The 17,358-nt window shown below is 43.5% G+C and overlaps 1 protein-coding gene across 2 annotated transcripts; it reads left to right on the top strand.

Moving 5' to 3' along the window:
* Nucleotides 1-27: 27 nt before the first annotated feature.
* MMUT (methylmalonyl-CoA mutase) lies at nt 28-14,974 on the top strand. Of its 2 annotated transcripts, XM_005424938.2 has the most exons (13): nt 28-40; nt 2,191-2,570; nt 3,488-3,855; nt 4,526-4,683; nt 4,905-5,076; nt 6,429-6,677; nt 7,007-7,118; nt 8,389-8,504; nt 9,037-9,152; nt 10,884-11,015; nt 12,552-12,699; nt 12,812-12,979; nt 14,557-14,911. In XM_005424938.2, exons 2-13 carry the CDS (start codon nt 2,216-2,218, stop codon nt 14,683-14,685), a joined length of 2,223 nt encoding a protein of 740 aa, XP_005424995.1. In that variant the 5' UTR covers nt 28-40; nt 2,191-2,215; the 3' UTR covers nt 14,686-14,911. The 2 variants fall into 2 exon arrangements, with proteins under 2 accessions (XP_005424995.1, XP_030916126.1); XM_031060266.1 differs by lacking the exon at nt 28-40 and having other exon boundaries at nt 2,216-2,570; nt 14,557-14,974.
* Nucleotides 14,975-17,358: the final 2,384 nt, after the last annotated feature.

Raw genomic sequence — 17,358 nt, 5'->3', positions numbered from 1 at the left:
TTACATTCCCAGTGCAGCCCCACGGAGGGGCCGGTGGCAGGTAACGGGGGAACCCCGTCCCTGATCATGATCCCGACCCCTTTCCATGGCCCCGTCCACGCCCGGAGCCCTGAGCCCTGCCCCTGTCCCTGTCCTTATCCCCTGTCCCAGCTCCCGGCCCGGCCCTCCGTCCCCATTGGCTGCCCGAGGGGCGTGTTGGGGGCGGGCGGTGGCGGCGGGCGCTGTCCCGGGGCGGAGAGCGGAGCGTTCCTGTCCGGCTGTGGGTGCTGAGGAGAGCGAGGTGTGGAGAGGGGGTGACAGGGCGGGTATGGGAGATGGGCTGAGAGGAATTATCTGAAACTGAACAAGGGTAAATGCAGCGTCCAGCTCCAGGGCAGGAATAATCTCGGCATGCCAGCAGGAAGATGATCCTGCCCCTCTGCTCAGCCCTGGGAGGCACATCTGGGGTGCTGTGTCCAGTTCTGGGCTCCTCAGGACAAGAGAGACATGGAGCTCCTGGAGTGGGTCCAGTGTTTGGGTGGCAAAGATGATGGAGGGACTGGAGCATCTCCCTGATGAGGAAGGGCTGAGGGAGCTGGGGCTGTTCAGCCTGGAGAGGAGACACAGCTGAGAGGGGGCCTCATCCCTGGGTGTCCCTGTGTGCAGGGAGGGTCAGAGCAGGGCCCAGGCTCTGCTCCAGGGCCCAGCAATGGCACCAGAGGAACGGGCAGGGACTGATCCCAGCAAGTTCCACCTGGACAGGAAGCAGAACTTCCCTGTGCAGTGACCGAGCACTGAACAGATTGCCCAGAGAGGGTGTGCAGTCTCCCTCACTGGGGATATTCCAGAACTGTCTGGAGACAATCCTGTGCTCTGGGATGACCCTTCTTCAGCAGGGAGGTTGGATCAGATAAGCCACTGTGATCCCTTCCAACTTGACCCATCCTGTGACCCATGCAGGGGTGTGGGCACAAGTTGCCTTCTATCCTGGCTGCAGCATCACATCCCTGCAGGGCGTGAGTGCTCCTCAGGAGCTCCTCTGTGCCCCTCAGGTTATAGGCATACCACGTTTAGCTATATATTATTAAAGCAAATGTTTGGAGGGTGTTGCTGCAGTGATACAGGTGCTTTCCTGTATCTTGTAAAGGGTTTCTCATAAAGGTGTCAGGGAAGTTTGTATTTCTTGGGAGTTGTGAAAGAGATGAGAGAGTGAGGAAGTGACTGAACCTTGGAGCTAAGCTGTAAAGGTTTTGTTTTTGTAAGTGCAAGGATAGGGTATGGAGAGCAGAAGCAAAGGTGCTTACAGCTTTTAGGAGTTACTGAACTCACAGAACTCACAGACTGGTTTGAGTTGGAAAGGACCTGAAAGATCATCTCATTCTAACCCATGCCATGGCCAGGGACACCTTCCACTATCCCAGGTTGCTCCAAGCCCCATCCAGCCTGGTCTTAGACACTTCCAGGGATTGAGCACCCACAACTTCCCTGTGCCTCACCACCCTCACAGGGAATTGTTCACATCAGTCCCCATCAGTCTCGTGCACGGTGGGACAAGCTCTGCAGCTTGTATTGTCCCTATGTTCTCATATATTACATTTTTTTCTCCTTTCTTTTTCAACCTATCTCTAGTTTCCATCCAGCCCAAGCCATCTTTTCCAAAGTGTATGATTATATCAGCAATTTTCTGACAGCTCACTTCTGCAGAGTGCCTCCTTGATGTTGGATACTGGGAAGCAATTCTGTGAGGCTGGTGAGACACTGGCACAGGTTGCCCAGAGAAGCTGTAGCTGCCCCATCCCTGGAAAAGCATCACTCTTTGACATGAAGGAATTCCTAGATGAGAGAGATGTGAAGGTGAGAGGATAACTGACCATGCCATCTTCATGCCTCACACTGGCTTTTCAGTGACTGATTAATGATGGTGATGCTGAGCGACTGAAATAAGTTACACATCTCAGATGTGGATGTAGATAAATTGAGGGAATGTTTTCCTTACAGGAAAATGTAGGATTTTTCCTGAATGTAGGATTTTTCTCTTCCTGGTTGAAAGGCAAGAGGAAGGACTGTCTGTCAAATCAGTGCATGAATAACACATTTCACTTTTCTCCTGAGGGATTGTTTTGGATTTAGCAAACTGCATGACCTCTCCATCCTCACATCTGCTGTTAGGTGCATATGATAATGCAAAATGCATGTTTTTGTTTTGTCCAGCTTGCCCCACCCCGCGAGCAGAGCCATGCTGAGGGCCGGGGACGCCGTCCTGCGGCTGCGGCCGCGCCGCTGCGCGCTCCTGGCCCGGCGTGCCCTGCACAGGCAGCCCCTGCACCCCGAGTGGGCTGCCCTGGCTCAGAAACAGCTGAAAGGCAAGAACCCAAAGGATTTAATTTGGCACACCCCAGAGGGGATCGACATCAAGCCTTTATACTCCAAAAGGGACACGGAGGACTTCCCTGAGGAGCTGCCAGGGATGAAGCCTTACACTCGAGGGCCCTACCCCACCATGTACACGTACAGGCCGTGGACCATCCGTCAGTACGCTGGGTTCAGTACAGTGGAGGAGAGCAACAAGTTCTACAAGGACAACATCAAAGGTGGGGCAGCTGGTCTGGGAAACAGCACTGCCTTGTGAAGCAATGGGGGACATGAATTCAGTCAGTTACATGGCAAATGTGATTATTCTGCACTGTGAGTTTGGATTTCTGATAAGGTCTTCCCAGTGGCACTGTCTTTCTTTATTACTGGGAAATTGAATCATTTGTGGAAGTGCCTTTGTTTCATTTTGCTGTGGAGAATGAATGTGTTAAATGCTGGTTTTGGTTATTTCACCTTAACACATAGACATAATTTGCATCCATCCCAGGGTTCAAGCAGCTGAGATCATGGAGCTGGAGCACAAGTGGTAACCTTGGTTAGCTGGTAGCACAGCCCAGTCACCGGTCAGAGGGGGAATACCTGGGGACAGCAGAGTTTTGGTTCTGCTTTCAGGTTGTGGCAACAAGAGCTCTGGCTGTCCTGTTCCCTGCTTTACATGAATAATTTTCTCTTACTGCAGCTTTGCAAATAACAACATGTGTCAGTAGAGCCAGGGAACAGTCTGTGGTGTTTAGTTTGTGATAAAGAGAAGGTAGCATGACAGAGTTTATGACACTTCTGTTCCCAGCTAAGCCAAGCTGAGTTATGTGTATAAGCTCTTATGCTGCCTATCTAGGTGCATTTATAACTTGTGGGTGAGCTGTTATTTAGCAATTTTTAAAGCACAGTAAGGACTGCCTTTTTGGCTTTTTTTCTCAGTTAAAAACTTCTTCATTTAAAGTTTAAGACTACTAAGCCTTGGATGGGTTTGGGGAGGGAACAATGTTTAACCTCAAAATTTAGCTTGCCATTCAAGCCTGAATCAGGTAAAATAGAGTTAATAAATTTAAATCCCATCCTAATACACGTCTGTTCAACAGCTCTAACTATCCCTCTTTGTTGTTTTTTGGGTTGTTTTCCTTTGTTTTTCATGTAGCTGGCCAGCAGGGATTATCAGTTGCTTTTGATTTAGCCACCCACCGTGGTTATGATTCAGACAATCCCCGAGTTCGAGGAGACGTTGGAATGGCTGGAGTTGCCATCGACACAGTGGAAGACACCAAAATCCTTTTTGATGGAATTCCTTTGGAGAAAATGTCAGTTTCTATGACAATGAATGGGGCAGTCATTCCTGTGCTGGCTACATTCATTGTGACTGGGGAAGAGCAGGGAGTGCCTCAGGCCAAGCTGACAGGGACGATCCAAAATGACATCCTGAAGGAGTTCATGGTCAGAAATACCTACATTTTCCCCCCAGAACCATCCATGAGGATCATTGCTGACATCTTCCAGTACACCTCAAAGGTATTCATTGTTTAAATGTATAACTTCTATTATTAGGGTAAGTGTTTATGAGGCACTTTGGAGAACAAAGAAAAGATGGGAAGACATGTCACAGAGAAGAGTAATATGGTTGCGGAAAGGCCCAGTAAAAGTTAAGATCCAACATAATTTAAAATATAAATTTGAAGTTTGAGTCAAACTTCAAATTTCAAGCACCACGACTCAAACACATCTTTGTAGAGATGGGTTGTATTTGCAGTCAACAAGGAAGTCAGAGAATGGGCTGGAGACAGGCTGAGAAAGCTGGGGGTGTTCAGCCTGGAGAAGGCTCCAGGAAAACCTCATTGCAGCCTTTCAGTACCTAAGGGGGGTTTATAAAATAGATGGAGAGCAAACTTTTACACCAATAGTGACAACTTTCTTCCCTCTGAGGGTGGTAAGGCCCTGGCACAGGTTGCCCAGAGAAGCTTTGGCTGCCCCATCCCTGAAGTGTCCAAGGCCAGGTTGGATGGGGCTTGGAACAACCTGGGATCGTGGAAAGTTTCCCTGCCCATGGCAGGGGGTGTTGAAACCAGATGCCCTTTAACTCCCTTGCAGCTCAAACCATTCTGTGATTCTGTGTTAATGTGATAGAACAAGTATTTGATCCTCTCTTCTGCTGTTATATCCTGTTGTACCTTTTTTTTTTCAGTATATGCCAAAATTTAATTCCATTTCCATCAGTGGGTACCACATGCAAGAGGCAGGAGCTGACGCCATCCTGGAATTAGCTTATACCATAGCAGATGGCTTGGAGTACTGCAGAACTGGCCTTAAAGCTGGCCTCACTATTGATGAATTTGCACCTAGGTGAGCTCAAGAAATATGCTAGTATAAAACTCACTTTTGGTAAAACCTCTATAGAGTTTAATATCAAATTCAGTATTTTTACACATATAAGCAAGTAGGAATATTCCCATCATTTGTGAAAGTACATTGATCAGAGACCTTGCTGTCAGGCTTCTCCATTACTGATCCAGAGTTATCTGAATGATTCAATGTTATATTCTGTTCATGTTCTCCTATTACAGGCTCTCTTTCTTCTGGGGAATTGGCATGAACTTCTATATGGAAATAGCAAAGATGAGAGCTGGGAGGCGGCTGTGGGCTGACTTGATTGAGAAAATGTTTAAGCCCAAGAATTCCAAATCTCTTCTGCTGAGAGCTCATTGTCAGACGTCGGGCTGGTCACTCACTGAGCAGGTGAGAAATTGGATTCTCATCAACCTCCTTATTTAAAGGTTGTTCTTGTGGTGTGTGTCTTAAAGGGGGCTGCTGGTGTTACTCACAAAGGTGCAGCAGCTGTCCTCTCACTCTGACAAATGCACACACTAGCACTGGATACCTTTATGTCAATTCAGGACTCAGAGGATGAAGCTCTCTTAGGATTTGTCCTGTGAGTTATCCTTCCAAAATGCAGTGCAGTCAGCAGGTAGAGGCACTTTTTTTTTCTCAGTATCACTGGCTTGAGCAGCCAGAGGAGTCTTTCACACCCCTGACACTCAGCGCTGAAGAGAGAAGTAATGGTTACAGTTCATCTGATCCTTTGAAACTGGGTGCACTCTCTGCTCCTGCTGATTTACCTTGCAGCAAGAAGATAAATCATTGGAGTGCATACAGTTTCCCAAGTGAGGTCAGAGCTGGGTTCCAGCTATGATCCCAAGGCCTGCTGCTCAGTCAAAGTCATGTAATTGGAGTTATTTTTAGGTTGTGATTGTAAGTATTGACTTCTGTGCCTCGGTTTTTTTTGTTTGTTTTTTTTTAAGTAAATGTAGTGTTTATCTACATTACAACAACACAGTAAAACTAAAATAATGGAATTTTCTGAACAGTGACCTTTGTGGGTCCTCCAATTAAAAGTATTGTGGGAGTGCAAAAACGATATTATTCAAAATATTATTCAATTGTCTTGCAGTATCCAGTGTAAATATATTTCTGGCTAGATCATAACTCTTTGCCTAAACATAGTGGTTTATCTTAGTATAGCTTCTCAGTGTGCAGTATTTTCTCCTTGTAGGTTTCAGAGGGCATATATACTTAACATGCCTTTAGATAGGTATCTACTCATAAATTATGTTTTACATTCTTACCTATCCAAATCACAGTTTTCTATAATTACCTTATGTGATGCTGTTATCAATAAAAATATTTAAGCACATTTAGTTCCAAAACACATCTTGACTAGTAATTTGTCTGACATGTGTACTGTTCACTGCTCCAAGAATTCTGGATTTGGAGGATGGAAGACATCAGGCCTACTGTTCCATCCTCTCTGATTTGGGTTCACTAAGTTCTTTGAAATATAAATTAGGCTTTGATTTGTTACTGTGAGCAGTTTACTGCCACAGTGATCATTTTGGCTTTCTTTATGGATTAATCTCTTTGTTAAGATATCGACAAGTGATAAATCAGTTTGATTTGGGTTTTTTTCAGCTTTTGTTCTGATTACAGTATTTCAGTGGGGAATTCTGCATTTGTTTCTTTGCAATAATGACTAACCTGCCTCAGCCCCGTGGCAGAACCACTGAGCTTCAGAGCTCCCCTTTTCCTTGCAGGATCCCTTCAACAACGTCATCCGCACCACCATCGAAGCCATGGCCGCGGTGTTCGGGGGGACGCAGTCTCTGCACACCAACTCCTACGATGAAGCCTTGGGGCTGCCCACAGTGAAGAGTGCTCGCATTGCCCGCAACACACAGATCATAATCCAGGAGGAATCAGGGATTCCCAAAGTGGCAGATCCCTGGGGGGGATCTTACCTCATGGAGTGCCTCACCAACGAAGTCTATGAAGCTGCTTTAAAGGTCAGTTTGCAAAACCTTCTCTAGGAAAATTGTAGGGATAGGAGTTTTGAGAAATGTCTGTCTTTTAGGGATAGGAGTTTTGAGAAATGTCTTTCTAAGGGAAAGACTTCTAATGTCTTCTTTGTTTGATAAATTGGTAACTTCTAATCAAGGAATTATTTTACACTTCTGCTTCAGTAATGTCTTTGTGAATAAACTCTGCAAAATACAGTTTAGAGCACAAAACTGTATAAAAAAGGTTTAATTAAAATGTGGGTGGTAGCACAGGTACAAAGCTCAATTTTTATACCTTGCTACTACTCACTGTCTCAGTCCTCTTCATTTCTCAGCTTATTGAGGAGATAGAAGAAATGGGTGGAATGGCCAAAGCTGTTGCTGAGGGGATCCCCAAACTTCGTATTGAAGAATGTGCAGCCCGGAGACAAGCCAGGATTGACTCTGGTAAGAGCAGGGGAATGAAAGATGGGAAAATTGCCAATAGAATACTTCAGTATAAAGGTTTTTTACACACATGGCTATTGTGGTTTTTTATTTCTCCATTTAGGAGTAGCAGACTGTGAGTGCTAGAACAAATGGTGATGGTTTTATGTCAGTGAATGCTCTGGAAAGAGACAGAGTGTACAAAATACAGTACCAGTATGAAAAATCTCGCTTGACATGTTCAAGATTAGATTAGACAAAGCAGTAGAAACAGCATTTTAAAAGAGTGTTTGGAGCCTTCAATAGTGAATGGCTTGATTTCTGATAGGAGCTTTAAGCTGTGATTCCTGTGTTTAAAAGCAGAATGCCACCAGATGGCGATACTCACCGTAGCTGGCCAAATTCCTGGGTTTTCTGGAGAGCTGCCCGTTTTTCCTGAATGGTCAGATCATAGCAGAGGATGATACAGCTCCTTGTTTGCTGTACATATGTGTATGTACTCACAGAATCAGTATTTGTGGAGCTATTTATACATGTGTGCTTAAAACTCTATTCTACTTCTTGTAATCTGCATTCCAGTAGTAATCCAGGGACAGAAACTAGAGATAAGTCAAACATGAAAGAAGTTATATGGACTTCTTTGTATGGGGGATAAATTTGAAGCAGGTCTTAATTATGACCAATAAAGAATAATCAGTAAAGTTCTGTGTTTTCTCTCATAAGGTAAATTACTTAATGTTGCTTCAAAGAATGTATTAATGTTATCAGGCACTGCAAATAAAAATATCTGATAAGTCCATAATGATTCAAACCTAAAATATAATTTTCCCACATGATAAATTAACTTTTATGCACATGGAGTAGTTTAGGTAGGAACTTCACTTTCTTATCTGTTAAATCAGAAAAGTAAATGCAGAGCAGGAGACCAGCACTTCTACGTAGTTCTGTCAGATACATTATGTAAGCTTAAAAAGAGAAAAATACCCAATTTATTTTAGAGACTCATTACTAAATCAGTTTGCAAGATAAATATTATTCTATTTCATTTTTTTTCTGCTGCAGTATTCACTGAGTTGAATAATTATGCATTTAATCTTTCATCATAAAATCTGGAAAATACAGATTTAAATCCATTCTATAAGAGCAGATTTTACATATTTGAAATTTATGTGGTTATATAAGCAAAGCTATGCATAATAATGCTCAAAATCTTCTTGTCCTGTTAACATTGTGTCTTTTCACAGTAGTTTGCAAATGTGTTCTGAGTTTCTGGTGTTTCCACTGGAAATAGGGTCTGAAGTAATTGTTGGAGTGAACAAGCACCAGCTAGAGAAAGAGGAGGCAGTGGAAGTTCTGGCCATTGATAACTCTGTAGTCCGTGCCAAGCAGATTGAGAAAATCAACAAGGTGAGAACAATCTTCTTAAAAGTGAATCTTATTGTAATTGCAGGCAGAGACTGAGTAAAGGCAGCTTGCCAGAAGTTTACATTCCAGTTTCTGAGAGTCCGCTCTGGTCATTAGTGGAGAAACTGGAATATATATCTGTATGTCCAATCTTTAAAAATTGAGAGCTTTACATGTTCTGAAAATAAGATAGAAACCATCTATGCAATGTTTTGCTCTAAAAGCCTGTGACATTGCTTAGTCACTCACTGTTGGGTGCTTCTTGTCAAGTGCTGCTGAGGGTTACAGAACCAGAAATCAACATCCACTTTCATAATCAATGAAAACATAGTTAAAATTGGTTTAGGGTTATGTTACAGACTTGTACACATTTTAAGGTCTGAGCTGCCTTTTGACTTCTGATCTCATTGAAATAGGAAGTGGATACTGACAATTCCACATCCAGAATAAAACACTGGAAATTAGTCTTCCACACTTGACTCCCCATTTCACTTTGTGGTTTCTTTGAACTGAATGTCTCTCTCCTGCACTTTAGGTGAAAGCCAGCAGAGACCAAGCAGCAGCCCAGCAGTCCCTGGCTGCTCTCACACAATGTGCTGCCACTGGGGAAGGCAACTTACTTGCTCTGGCAGTGGAAGCAGCACGTGCCAGGTACTGGGGGTGGGGTTGAACAGCCAATTCTTATTTAAAATTTGATGGTTCATTTTCACCTTTTAACTTTTCTTGGGCATGGTGTCAGCAAGATTGGAGTTTTGGGGTTTTTCTTTAGAGGTGGAAGTAAATAATGGCTGCAGTTTCACATTGTAAGACACACTATTACTATATTACAACTTCTTAAGGCAATGCTTTGATTTCTCACAAGAAACACTAAAGATATAAAGAATCTGATATGAAATGAGGCTGTTTGTACACATTCTGCTGTTTACAACTCATTCTTGCCAGTTCCAGGACATAATTGAGTTTTTCTGTCACTCAGCTCTTTCATGGGTGAAGGAGTTTAAGAAGCGTCTGAGATGTGAAAATGGCTATTCACAGTCTTATCATGCTCTGGTGCTTCCTCTCGCCTTGCACCACAGATTGGTGTGAAAACATTTTTTGGCTGAAGGAGAAATCAGTTTGCTTAGTCAGGCAAAGTTGTAAGAAATGTTCTTGAGCAGTGTGAGGCATCCTTAGAGTCCAGTGGAACAGTTCCTTTTTTCAGCCAAGGTGCTTTTGAGGCTGTTTTCTTTCCTGTTTCAAGGTCAGCGTCAGTCTCTAGAATAAATCCTGTCTGTCTGTTCCTTAATTAACTAAATGGCCCAAATATGAGCAAACAAAATTCCCTCCTTATTGGGGTGCCGCTCTGTTTTACTGTCATGTCTCCAATTCTCTCATTCCCATTCCTAGAATACTTAATAACTGTATTTTAAATGCATTTAACCACAGCCTGTCAGGAATCTCCAGCAGTATGTCTACATTTGTCTTTGAACTGGGGAGGTCACAGGAGGGCAGTGTTGGATTTACAAGGGATTCATATCTTCTGTAGCAAAATTAACCAGTTAACTCCTAGTTTTCTCCTTGGTGACCTCATTTTTGTTAATTGTAAAACCATGAATAGACTGAAGATTCACTTTCTAAGTTCCAAACACAGAACTTAATTCTGCCCCAAAATTATATATGGGATGTGACCACAGAAAGAAACTGTCATGGCATCTGATACAGAGTGTTTGAAGGAAGATTGTGAGCTCTTGGGAACATGTACAGGGAGCCTTCCTGTTGGGGGCAACATGGGAAAAGGTTTCAAACTTAATATATTCACCCTTCACAAGCAGTAAACAGTAGCAAACAAAACTTGTAACTTACACATAAATAAATTTCCCAGATTCTTCTGCATCTAGTCAGTAAAGGAGCTGTGTCAGGAGTAGAGGAGAAGAATAAACACTAAAATAAAAGCATCAAGGGAAAGGCAAATAGATGTTAAAATGTTAGGTTTCAGTCTCTTCTGTGTGTTCTTCCCTTTTTTGTCCCCTCTCGATTTATATTTTGTATTTTAGCAAAAGTTCAAATGCAGGATCTTTCAGTCTGAGTTACCCCCCCCAAAAAAATCTCCATTCAAAAATCTGATTTAATTTTCTGAATAATTTTGCCATTCCCCATTGCCTTGCCAGTTGTAAATCAATTCTCACAGAAGCACTAAATATTTTCTTAAAAATGCCTTTGCATGTTCTGTCAGTGGGTGGCAGTGGGGTGAGCTGGATTTTCAGAGTTGCTGCACTGAAAGGGAAACCAGTGTAAGTAAATTTGTCCAGCAGCAAGGCAAATGGCTGGGCCAGTGCCAGCAATGTCTGTGTCCTGTTTTCATTTCAGCCTGCTGATAACAGGAATGGTTTTTGTCTGTCTCAGGTGCACTGTGGGGGAGATAACAGATGCCATGAAGAAGGTGTTTGGGGAGCACAAAGCCAGCGACCGCATGGTGAGCGGGGCTTATCGCCAGGAGTTTGGGGAGAGTGATGAAATCCTTCATGCCATCAAGAGGTGAGAACTCTTCCCAGGCAGCCAAACATGTAACAGCCTCACATTTAATCCAGGAGGTACATGTGCTACTGACTGTGCCCTAAGAAAGCATTTCCCAAACCTGGGTGACATCCCTGGGGAATCCCTGGACCTGCAAAAGCACTCTCGTAAGCAGGAAAGTAGAAGGATTAAGTACAATAAGACAAAGTCAAAATTTAATTTAATTGAAATTGTATTTGCTTGCAAACAGAATTCACTGAGGTGAAGTTATGATTTGAGGGTTTTGTTCAAATAGCCTAAGACACAGGATTAAGGAGCTGAGAAACATTGCCTGAAATCCCTGTACATTGAGTTGTTTCTTTTAAAGGCTGTGTAATAGTAATCTTTAAAATATTTCCAGCAGTACATACTACAAACCTTGTTTTGATCTACTTATAAATTGTTCATGAAATTTCACTCTTACTGTTGCTAAAACTTGCTGAAATCTGTCTGAATATCCACATACAGCCTCCAGTCTTTGGGTATTACTCATACCCCAATGGAGAAGGCATCCCAAGATGATGTTATGTGTGAAAACAGTTGCCTTTTGGGTCTTTTCTCAGCTTCTGCCTTTATTGCTGCCCTCAGGGGTACAGAGCCTGAATTGCTGCTGTGGGAGATGATGCAGCACAAATCAGTCCCTGCTGTGTTGGGGTTTACCCATTTCAGAGCTCAGGCTCTCCTGAAAAGGAATTACTGATGGCTTTGCAGTGGTGATGATTAGACTGACTTGAAATTAGTTGTGCTAGGAAATGTCACCATTGTTCTTTTATTTTAACTATTTAAATTTACCTATTTTTAATTATGCTTTTATGTGAAAGAGAACTGAACTAACCCCTTGAAAATCAAGATGTAGCTCCCTTTCTCACATAGAATCATGGAATCATTTAGGTTGGAAAAGACTTTTAAGATCAGTGAGTCCAGCCTGTAACCACAGACAGATCCTGGTGGTACTTCAATAATGAGCAGGTTAATATCTGAGGCTGTGATTACACAGTAACATCAATACAACACAAATATGAACTGCCAATATCCAAAAAAAGAGAGGCAGTGGTACAAATAGGAGATACAGTAATCCTTCCATGGACAGATTTTTACCCAATGATAATGCATAATGTGATGTCCAGGACCCATCTCTGTGCAAGTACTTTTGAAATAATAGGTCATAATTATTCTTAAAAAGTAAAAAATGTGTTTTGGTGAGTTGTAATTCATCTTGTTAAACCCTCAGAGAATTGAGTATTCTACCTGTTAGAAAGCAAAAGAATAAGGGAAGATTTTTTAAAATAAAGAATATTTTATTTTTGAGGCTGCTAAGTACAAGAAGTGAGTTAATAATAACATAACATAACATGAATATTAACATAGTGTGCAGGCTGCACAGCCAAACCATGACTTAGATGATCTTTTTATTTGATGAAATTACGCTACGCTTGCAGCAAGTGTTTTTTTAATGTGTGGAAATACGTCCAACAATTCTCAGTGACTTGCACTGACAGAATGTGTGTTTCCCACCAGAGTTGACAAGTTCATGGACCGTGAGGGCCGCAGGCCTCGTATCCTCGTTGCCAAGATGGGCCAGGATGGCCACGACAGAGGGGCCAAAGTCATCGCTACTGGGTTCGCCGACATCGGCTTCGACGTGGACATAGGGCCCCTCTTCCAGGTAGGACTGAACAGCACCCAGAGCATTCATTCCCTTTGCATCCCTTCTCCCTGGGGGCGTGCTCATGCCCATGACCATGTCCCATGCCCCGTCCCTCCCCTGTCGCACACAGACCCCGCGGGAAGTGGCACAGCAGGCCGTGGACGCAGACGTGCACTGTGTCGGGGTGAGCACGCTCGCCGCGGGACACAAAACCCTGGTGCCTGAACTCATCAAGGAGCTCAACGCCCTGGGCCGGCCCGACATCCTGGTCATGTGTGGAGGAGTCATCCCCCCTCAGGTACGGGCAGCATCTGAATTGCTGCTAGCATAGTCCAGGGTAAGGAAGCAAAAAGGATCTTTTCACAATATCCACAGATGTTTTATTGAGCCGTGGTGAGATGATCAGGTCCCAGCACCCACACCCAGAGGGTCTCACTTTCTCTCTGCCGGGCCCTAGGGGCTGACCATGGTCTCTGGGCAGTACAAAGTGAGGGCCAATCAGGGAATAGGGGGGGAGTGGCTCAGGGACATGGGAACAGACATGGGAACAGGGGAAGGAGCCAATGAGGTCTAACAGCTTTTTGAGGGAAGCTTCTTGTGGCTCCCTAGACCAGGGAATGCCCCCCCAGGGTCTCCACACATTTCCATCAAGCTAAGACACTGATTTATCTCTGTCTGAGCTGCTGAGCTGTTTCCTGTGTTCTCTAATGTCAGAGTACTGAAGGCTCCTCTGTACAGTCAGCAGGGCAAGCACAGCTGATTTTCTGTACACCATGCCCTGGTTTAACTTAGAGTGTTTGTGGGATGGAATGTGGAGCTGTGTTGTGAAAAGATGAGCTTCAGGGAGATATTCTTTATGCTCTGTTGTTTCACATCACCAGTCCTTGCTGGCCACCAGGCTGGATTCTGTCTTAAGAGACTTTTTGACTTCCAGCAATGGCTGGGAATAGCCACAGCCAGTGACTAAGGCCCCTGGCAGGTCCCATCTCCCCTAAGCTGCACATCTCACTTGCTTTTCAGCCTCTCCTCACCTTCCCCATCATCAGGCAGGCATTGCCTCTCATTCCCTCTTCTTTCTCCTAAACTGTTGAGCAGTTTGTTGAATTCCCTGGCAGTCAGATCTGTGCTTTCATCTTTAAATTTTCCTTAGCTCATGCACAATCTGCCTGTCTCCATCACCTTACAGCCATCCTCTGTCTATAGTGATCCAAACTGATTGTGCACATAAATCTCCTGTTGTTCCCTTTTTCCACACCTCTCCCTTTTCTAGGCAGTCAAGTAACTATTCAGGAGTGACAGAATGCTAAACTGAACAAACAAAACTCACAGTATTTTTCTAGGAGAAAAATGTGAGCTACTGTCTGTCCAGTATCTCTCAATGGGATGCTACTACCCTGTGGTTGGTAAAGGTGTAATATATATCCTATGTAGAAGAAAGAAGGAATACAGAACTGCTTCCCAAGTCTTTTTGAAATTTCAGGACAGTCATAAAATTCGATTAACTCTAGATTGCAAGAGACCACTGGCAGTCATCTGCTCCAAGCCCTTGTTTAAAGTAGTATTTTCAAAATTAGAAGTTAGATCAAATTTAGGTTGGATTAGTCAGACTCATATACAGTTGACTTTTGAGTACTTTCCAAGGATTGCCATTAGTCGGACTCTAAATAAATAAACCCTTTCCTATGGATATTTTTAGTATTTTTTTCCTACCTTCTAACTTCCACCCATTTCCCATTTCCTTGAAGCTGTGATGCCTCTCTGTGGGACTTGCTGCTTTCTCAGGGCCAGCATAGAGGACAGAGCGTGCATCAGTTATAATCAATTACCAATTTTCTGTTCACTATTAACTATAATCTTAAATCTCTTTTCCAACAGGATTATGACTTCCTGTATGAAGCTGGTGTTGCGAATGTGTTTGGTCCAGGCACTCGTATTCCAAAAGCAGCAGTGCAGGTGTTGGATGACATTGAGAAGTGCCTGGAGAAGAGGCAGCAATCCATGTGACTCTGAAAGGTCACAACTCCGCAGCCTTACACTGACCACTTGACTGTCAGCAAGGGATGGCCAACCACAAACCTCTGCTCCCACTGCCCCCTGGCCTCGTGTTTTGTGCTTTCTAAGAAAGTTCTAAACTTCTCTGCTTGTTCTATTTGAGGATTATTTATATAGGTATCCACAAGAAAATTTATCTCTAGAACTATGATTTCAAGAAGTGAAGGGAATTCAAATAAGTGTGTTTGGGTTTTTTTTTTCCAGATATACTGATAAATAAAATAACTGCTGCAGCTCTTTGGATGGTCTCTTTTGCCTGATCTCTTTTGCATGCAGAGAACTTGTTTTGAATTTTTTGGCAGTTATAGCAGATCTAGAAGTCTTCAGGCAGGATCATTCATTCAGCAGAGATGGGATTGAACCCAGCAGCACTTTGATTTGAGAAATGGCGGCTTCTCAGGGAAGGACAGTGATGGGAACAGAGCACAGCGCATAGCTGCTCCTGTACAGGCTACTGCCATCTACACCATTTGTATCTTATTGTGCCATGAAATTCAAAAATTATGGTTTATCTACCTATAGCTTTATAAAGAGAGTTACATTATGGCTGTCCCATCCCTGGAAGTGTTCAAGGCCAGGTTGGATGGGACTTGGAGCAACCTGGGATTGTGGGAGGCAGTTGGAACAAGATGGTTTTTCAGGTCCCTTCCAACCCACACCACTCTATGATTCTGTGTTTCTGTGATTTTATGAAGTTGTTCATCAAACAACTTGTGTCTTACATTCATGAGCAGCAAAACTGTATCTGTTTTGTGGATGAAAGAAGAACCCAAGACATAGTTTAAGTTGCACAGTATTACTGGCAAAGTAATGGGGAGAACACTTTGCAGTGTTCTCCTCATGCTCTAACTTCTAGAATAATGACCTCTCTCAAATAATTGATCTTTGTTCTGAAGTGAGTCACATTTAATTTTACAGATGGAAAATTGACCATTAACAGGAATTTTCTATTAAAAATTTGTAAATTATTCCTTTGTCTCAATAGCCAGAGACTGCCTAGGAGCTTCTTCAAAGTAGAGTATTGAAATGAAACTTATTTCAATACATATCAGTGTTTTAGTTGTATTTTCTAACTTTATATGTCATCATCTAAGTAGGGAGTGCCATTTATCCTCAATGGAAAGAAAGAAGCCAAAGGTGGCTGGCTCAGGTCGAGTGTCTGAATTGTAAACCTCCTAAGAGTGGTGAGAAAACTCCTAATATGTGAGAGGTCTGATCTGTTCGAGTTTTGAACAAAATTTCTGTTTGTATTGAGGTGGTTGCACTGGTGATTGCAAACATGACGTGCCCAGACTCGCTCCTGAACTCAGTGCTTGCGTCCTGAAAAGACAGCACAGTCCAGGGCTGGGTAGGAAATAACCATGGAATTGTAATGTGATCCTAAATTACCTTCTCAAAACTTAAAACAACAACCAAACAAACCTGGTGTTATGGTTGTACTGAATCAGCAAACTCTGTTCTCAGTTGCAGTCATGTCAGTGCTCTAGCCAGGGGGGAATGTGGGACCTCAGGAGCTCCCATGGAAGCCATGAGAGCCAGGACTGCATCTGCAGGGTCTCCCTGCTAGGAAGGTCACCTGGGGAATGCCCTGTGTCATCCTGTGCAGAGAACAGCTGCAGAGAAAGGGTGGTGAAGCACTGGAACAGGCTGCCCAGGGAAGTGATGGACTCACCATCCCTGGAAGTGTTCCAAAAATACATGGATGTGGCACTGGAGGACATGGTTTAGTGGTGAACACAGTGGTGATGGGTTGGTGGTTGGACATGATTTAAAAGGTCTTTTCCAACCTTACCAATTCCGATCCTTAAGTGCTCCAAGTGGCAGAAGAGCTGTGGTACCTCAGCCAGCAACAGCTGAAGGACACAGTTTCTCCTGCTGAGAGCTCCCTTCCCTTCCCTTCCCTTCCCTTCCCTTCCCTTCCCTTCCCTTCCCTTCCCTTCCCTTCCCTTCCCTTCCCTTCCCTTCCCTTCCCTTCCCTTCCCTTCCCTTCCCTTCCCTGTGCCATTTGGGACACACATCCTTCACTGACTGCCACCTACCCACCAAATCTCATCCAACCAAGGCTGCTTAGCTCCTTGGACTTGTGCTTGGAGAGCTGGAGCTGCATCTCTGAGAGCACAAGGAACCAGAGACCTCTATGTCATTTTGGGAGCAGCCACATTCCCACCTTTTCCTGGCAGTGAACATTTCTTGTTCCCCATATGGTTTCCAGTCTGAATTGCTGGAAAACCACATACTCAGCTGTGTTTATTTGGTAACACTGTGTGCAACCTATGGTTTTCTTTGATGGCTGTTTTACTGGTAGGGCCAACAGTTGGCAGATAGATTGCATTAAAAAAATCAAAAGTATAGGGAAAAAATCAACAAAAATAATAATTCTCTTTTTACCTGAAAATAAGTTTAATTTACATGATTTTATGTTTGGTACATAAATCTATTTCCCCTAAAATGGAATTTCTCGGGGAAAAAATAGATTTTTTTTTTTTTTCTGTGAGGCCTACAGACAATATTTGAGAGCTGCTTAAAAATATAAACTTAAACCTCTGTATTGACATGAGATAGGCAGTGACCACCTCATTTGCTGCATCCCTGGGAGTAAGGCCAGGCTGACGCCATGGCTGCACT

The sequence above is a fragment of the Geospiza fortis genome, unplaced genomic scaffold (genome assembly GCF_000277835.1).
Source record: "Geospiza fortis unplaced genomic scaffold, GeoFor_1.0 scaffold106, whole genome shotgun sequence".
NCBI classification, from domain to species: Eukaryota; Metazoa; Chordata; class Aves; order Passeriformes; family Thraupidae; genus Geospiza; species Geospiza fortis.
This window is presented reverse-complemented; position numbering and strand designations above follow the sequence as displayed.

What these genes read in the sequence shown, in the direction of transcription:
- MMUT (XM_031060266.1), top strand. Translation starts at nt 2,216, where the DNA reads ATGCTGAGGGCCGGGGACGCCGTCCTGCGGCTGCGGCCGCGCCGCTGC. An exon ending in GTGGAAGCAGCACGTGCCAG is followed by an intron (nt 9,153 to 10,883) that starts GTACTGGGGGTG and finishes TGTCTGTCTCAG; the next exon opens with GTGCACTGTGGGGGAGATAA. An exon ending in ACATAGGGCCCCTCTTCCAG is followed by an intron (nt 12,700 to 12,811) that starts GTAGGACTGAAC and finishes TGTCGCACACAG; the next exon opens with ACCCCGCGGGAAGTGGCACA.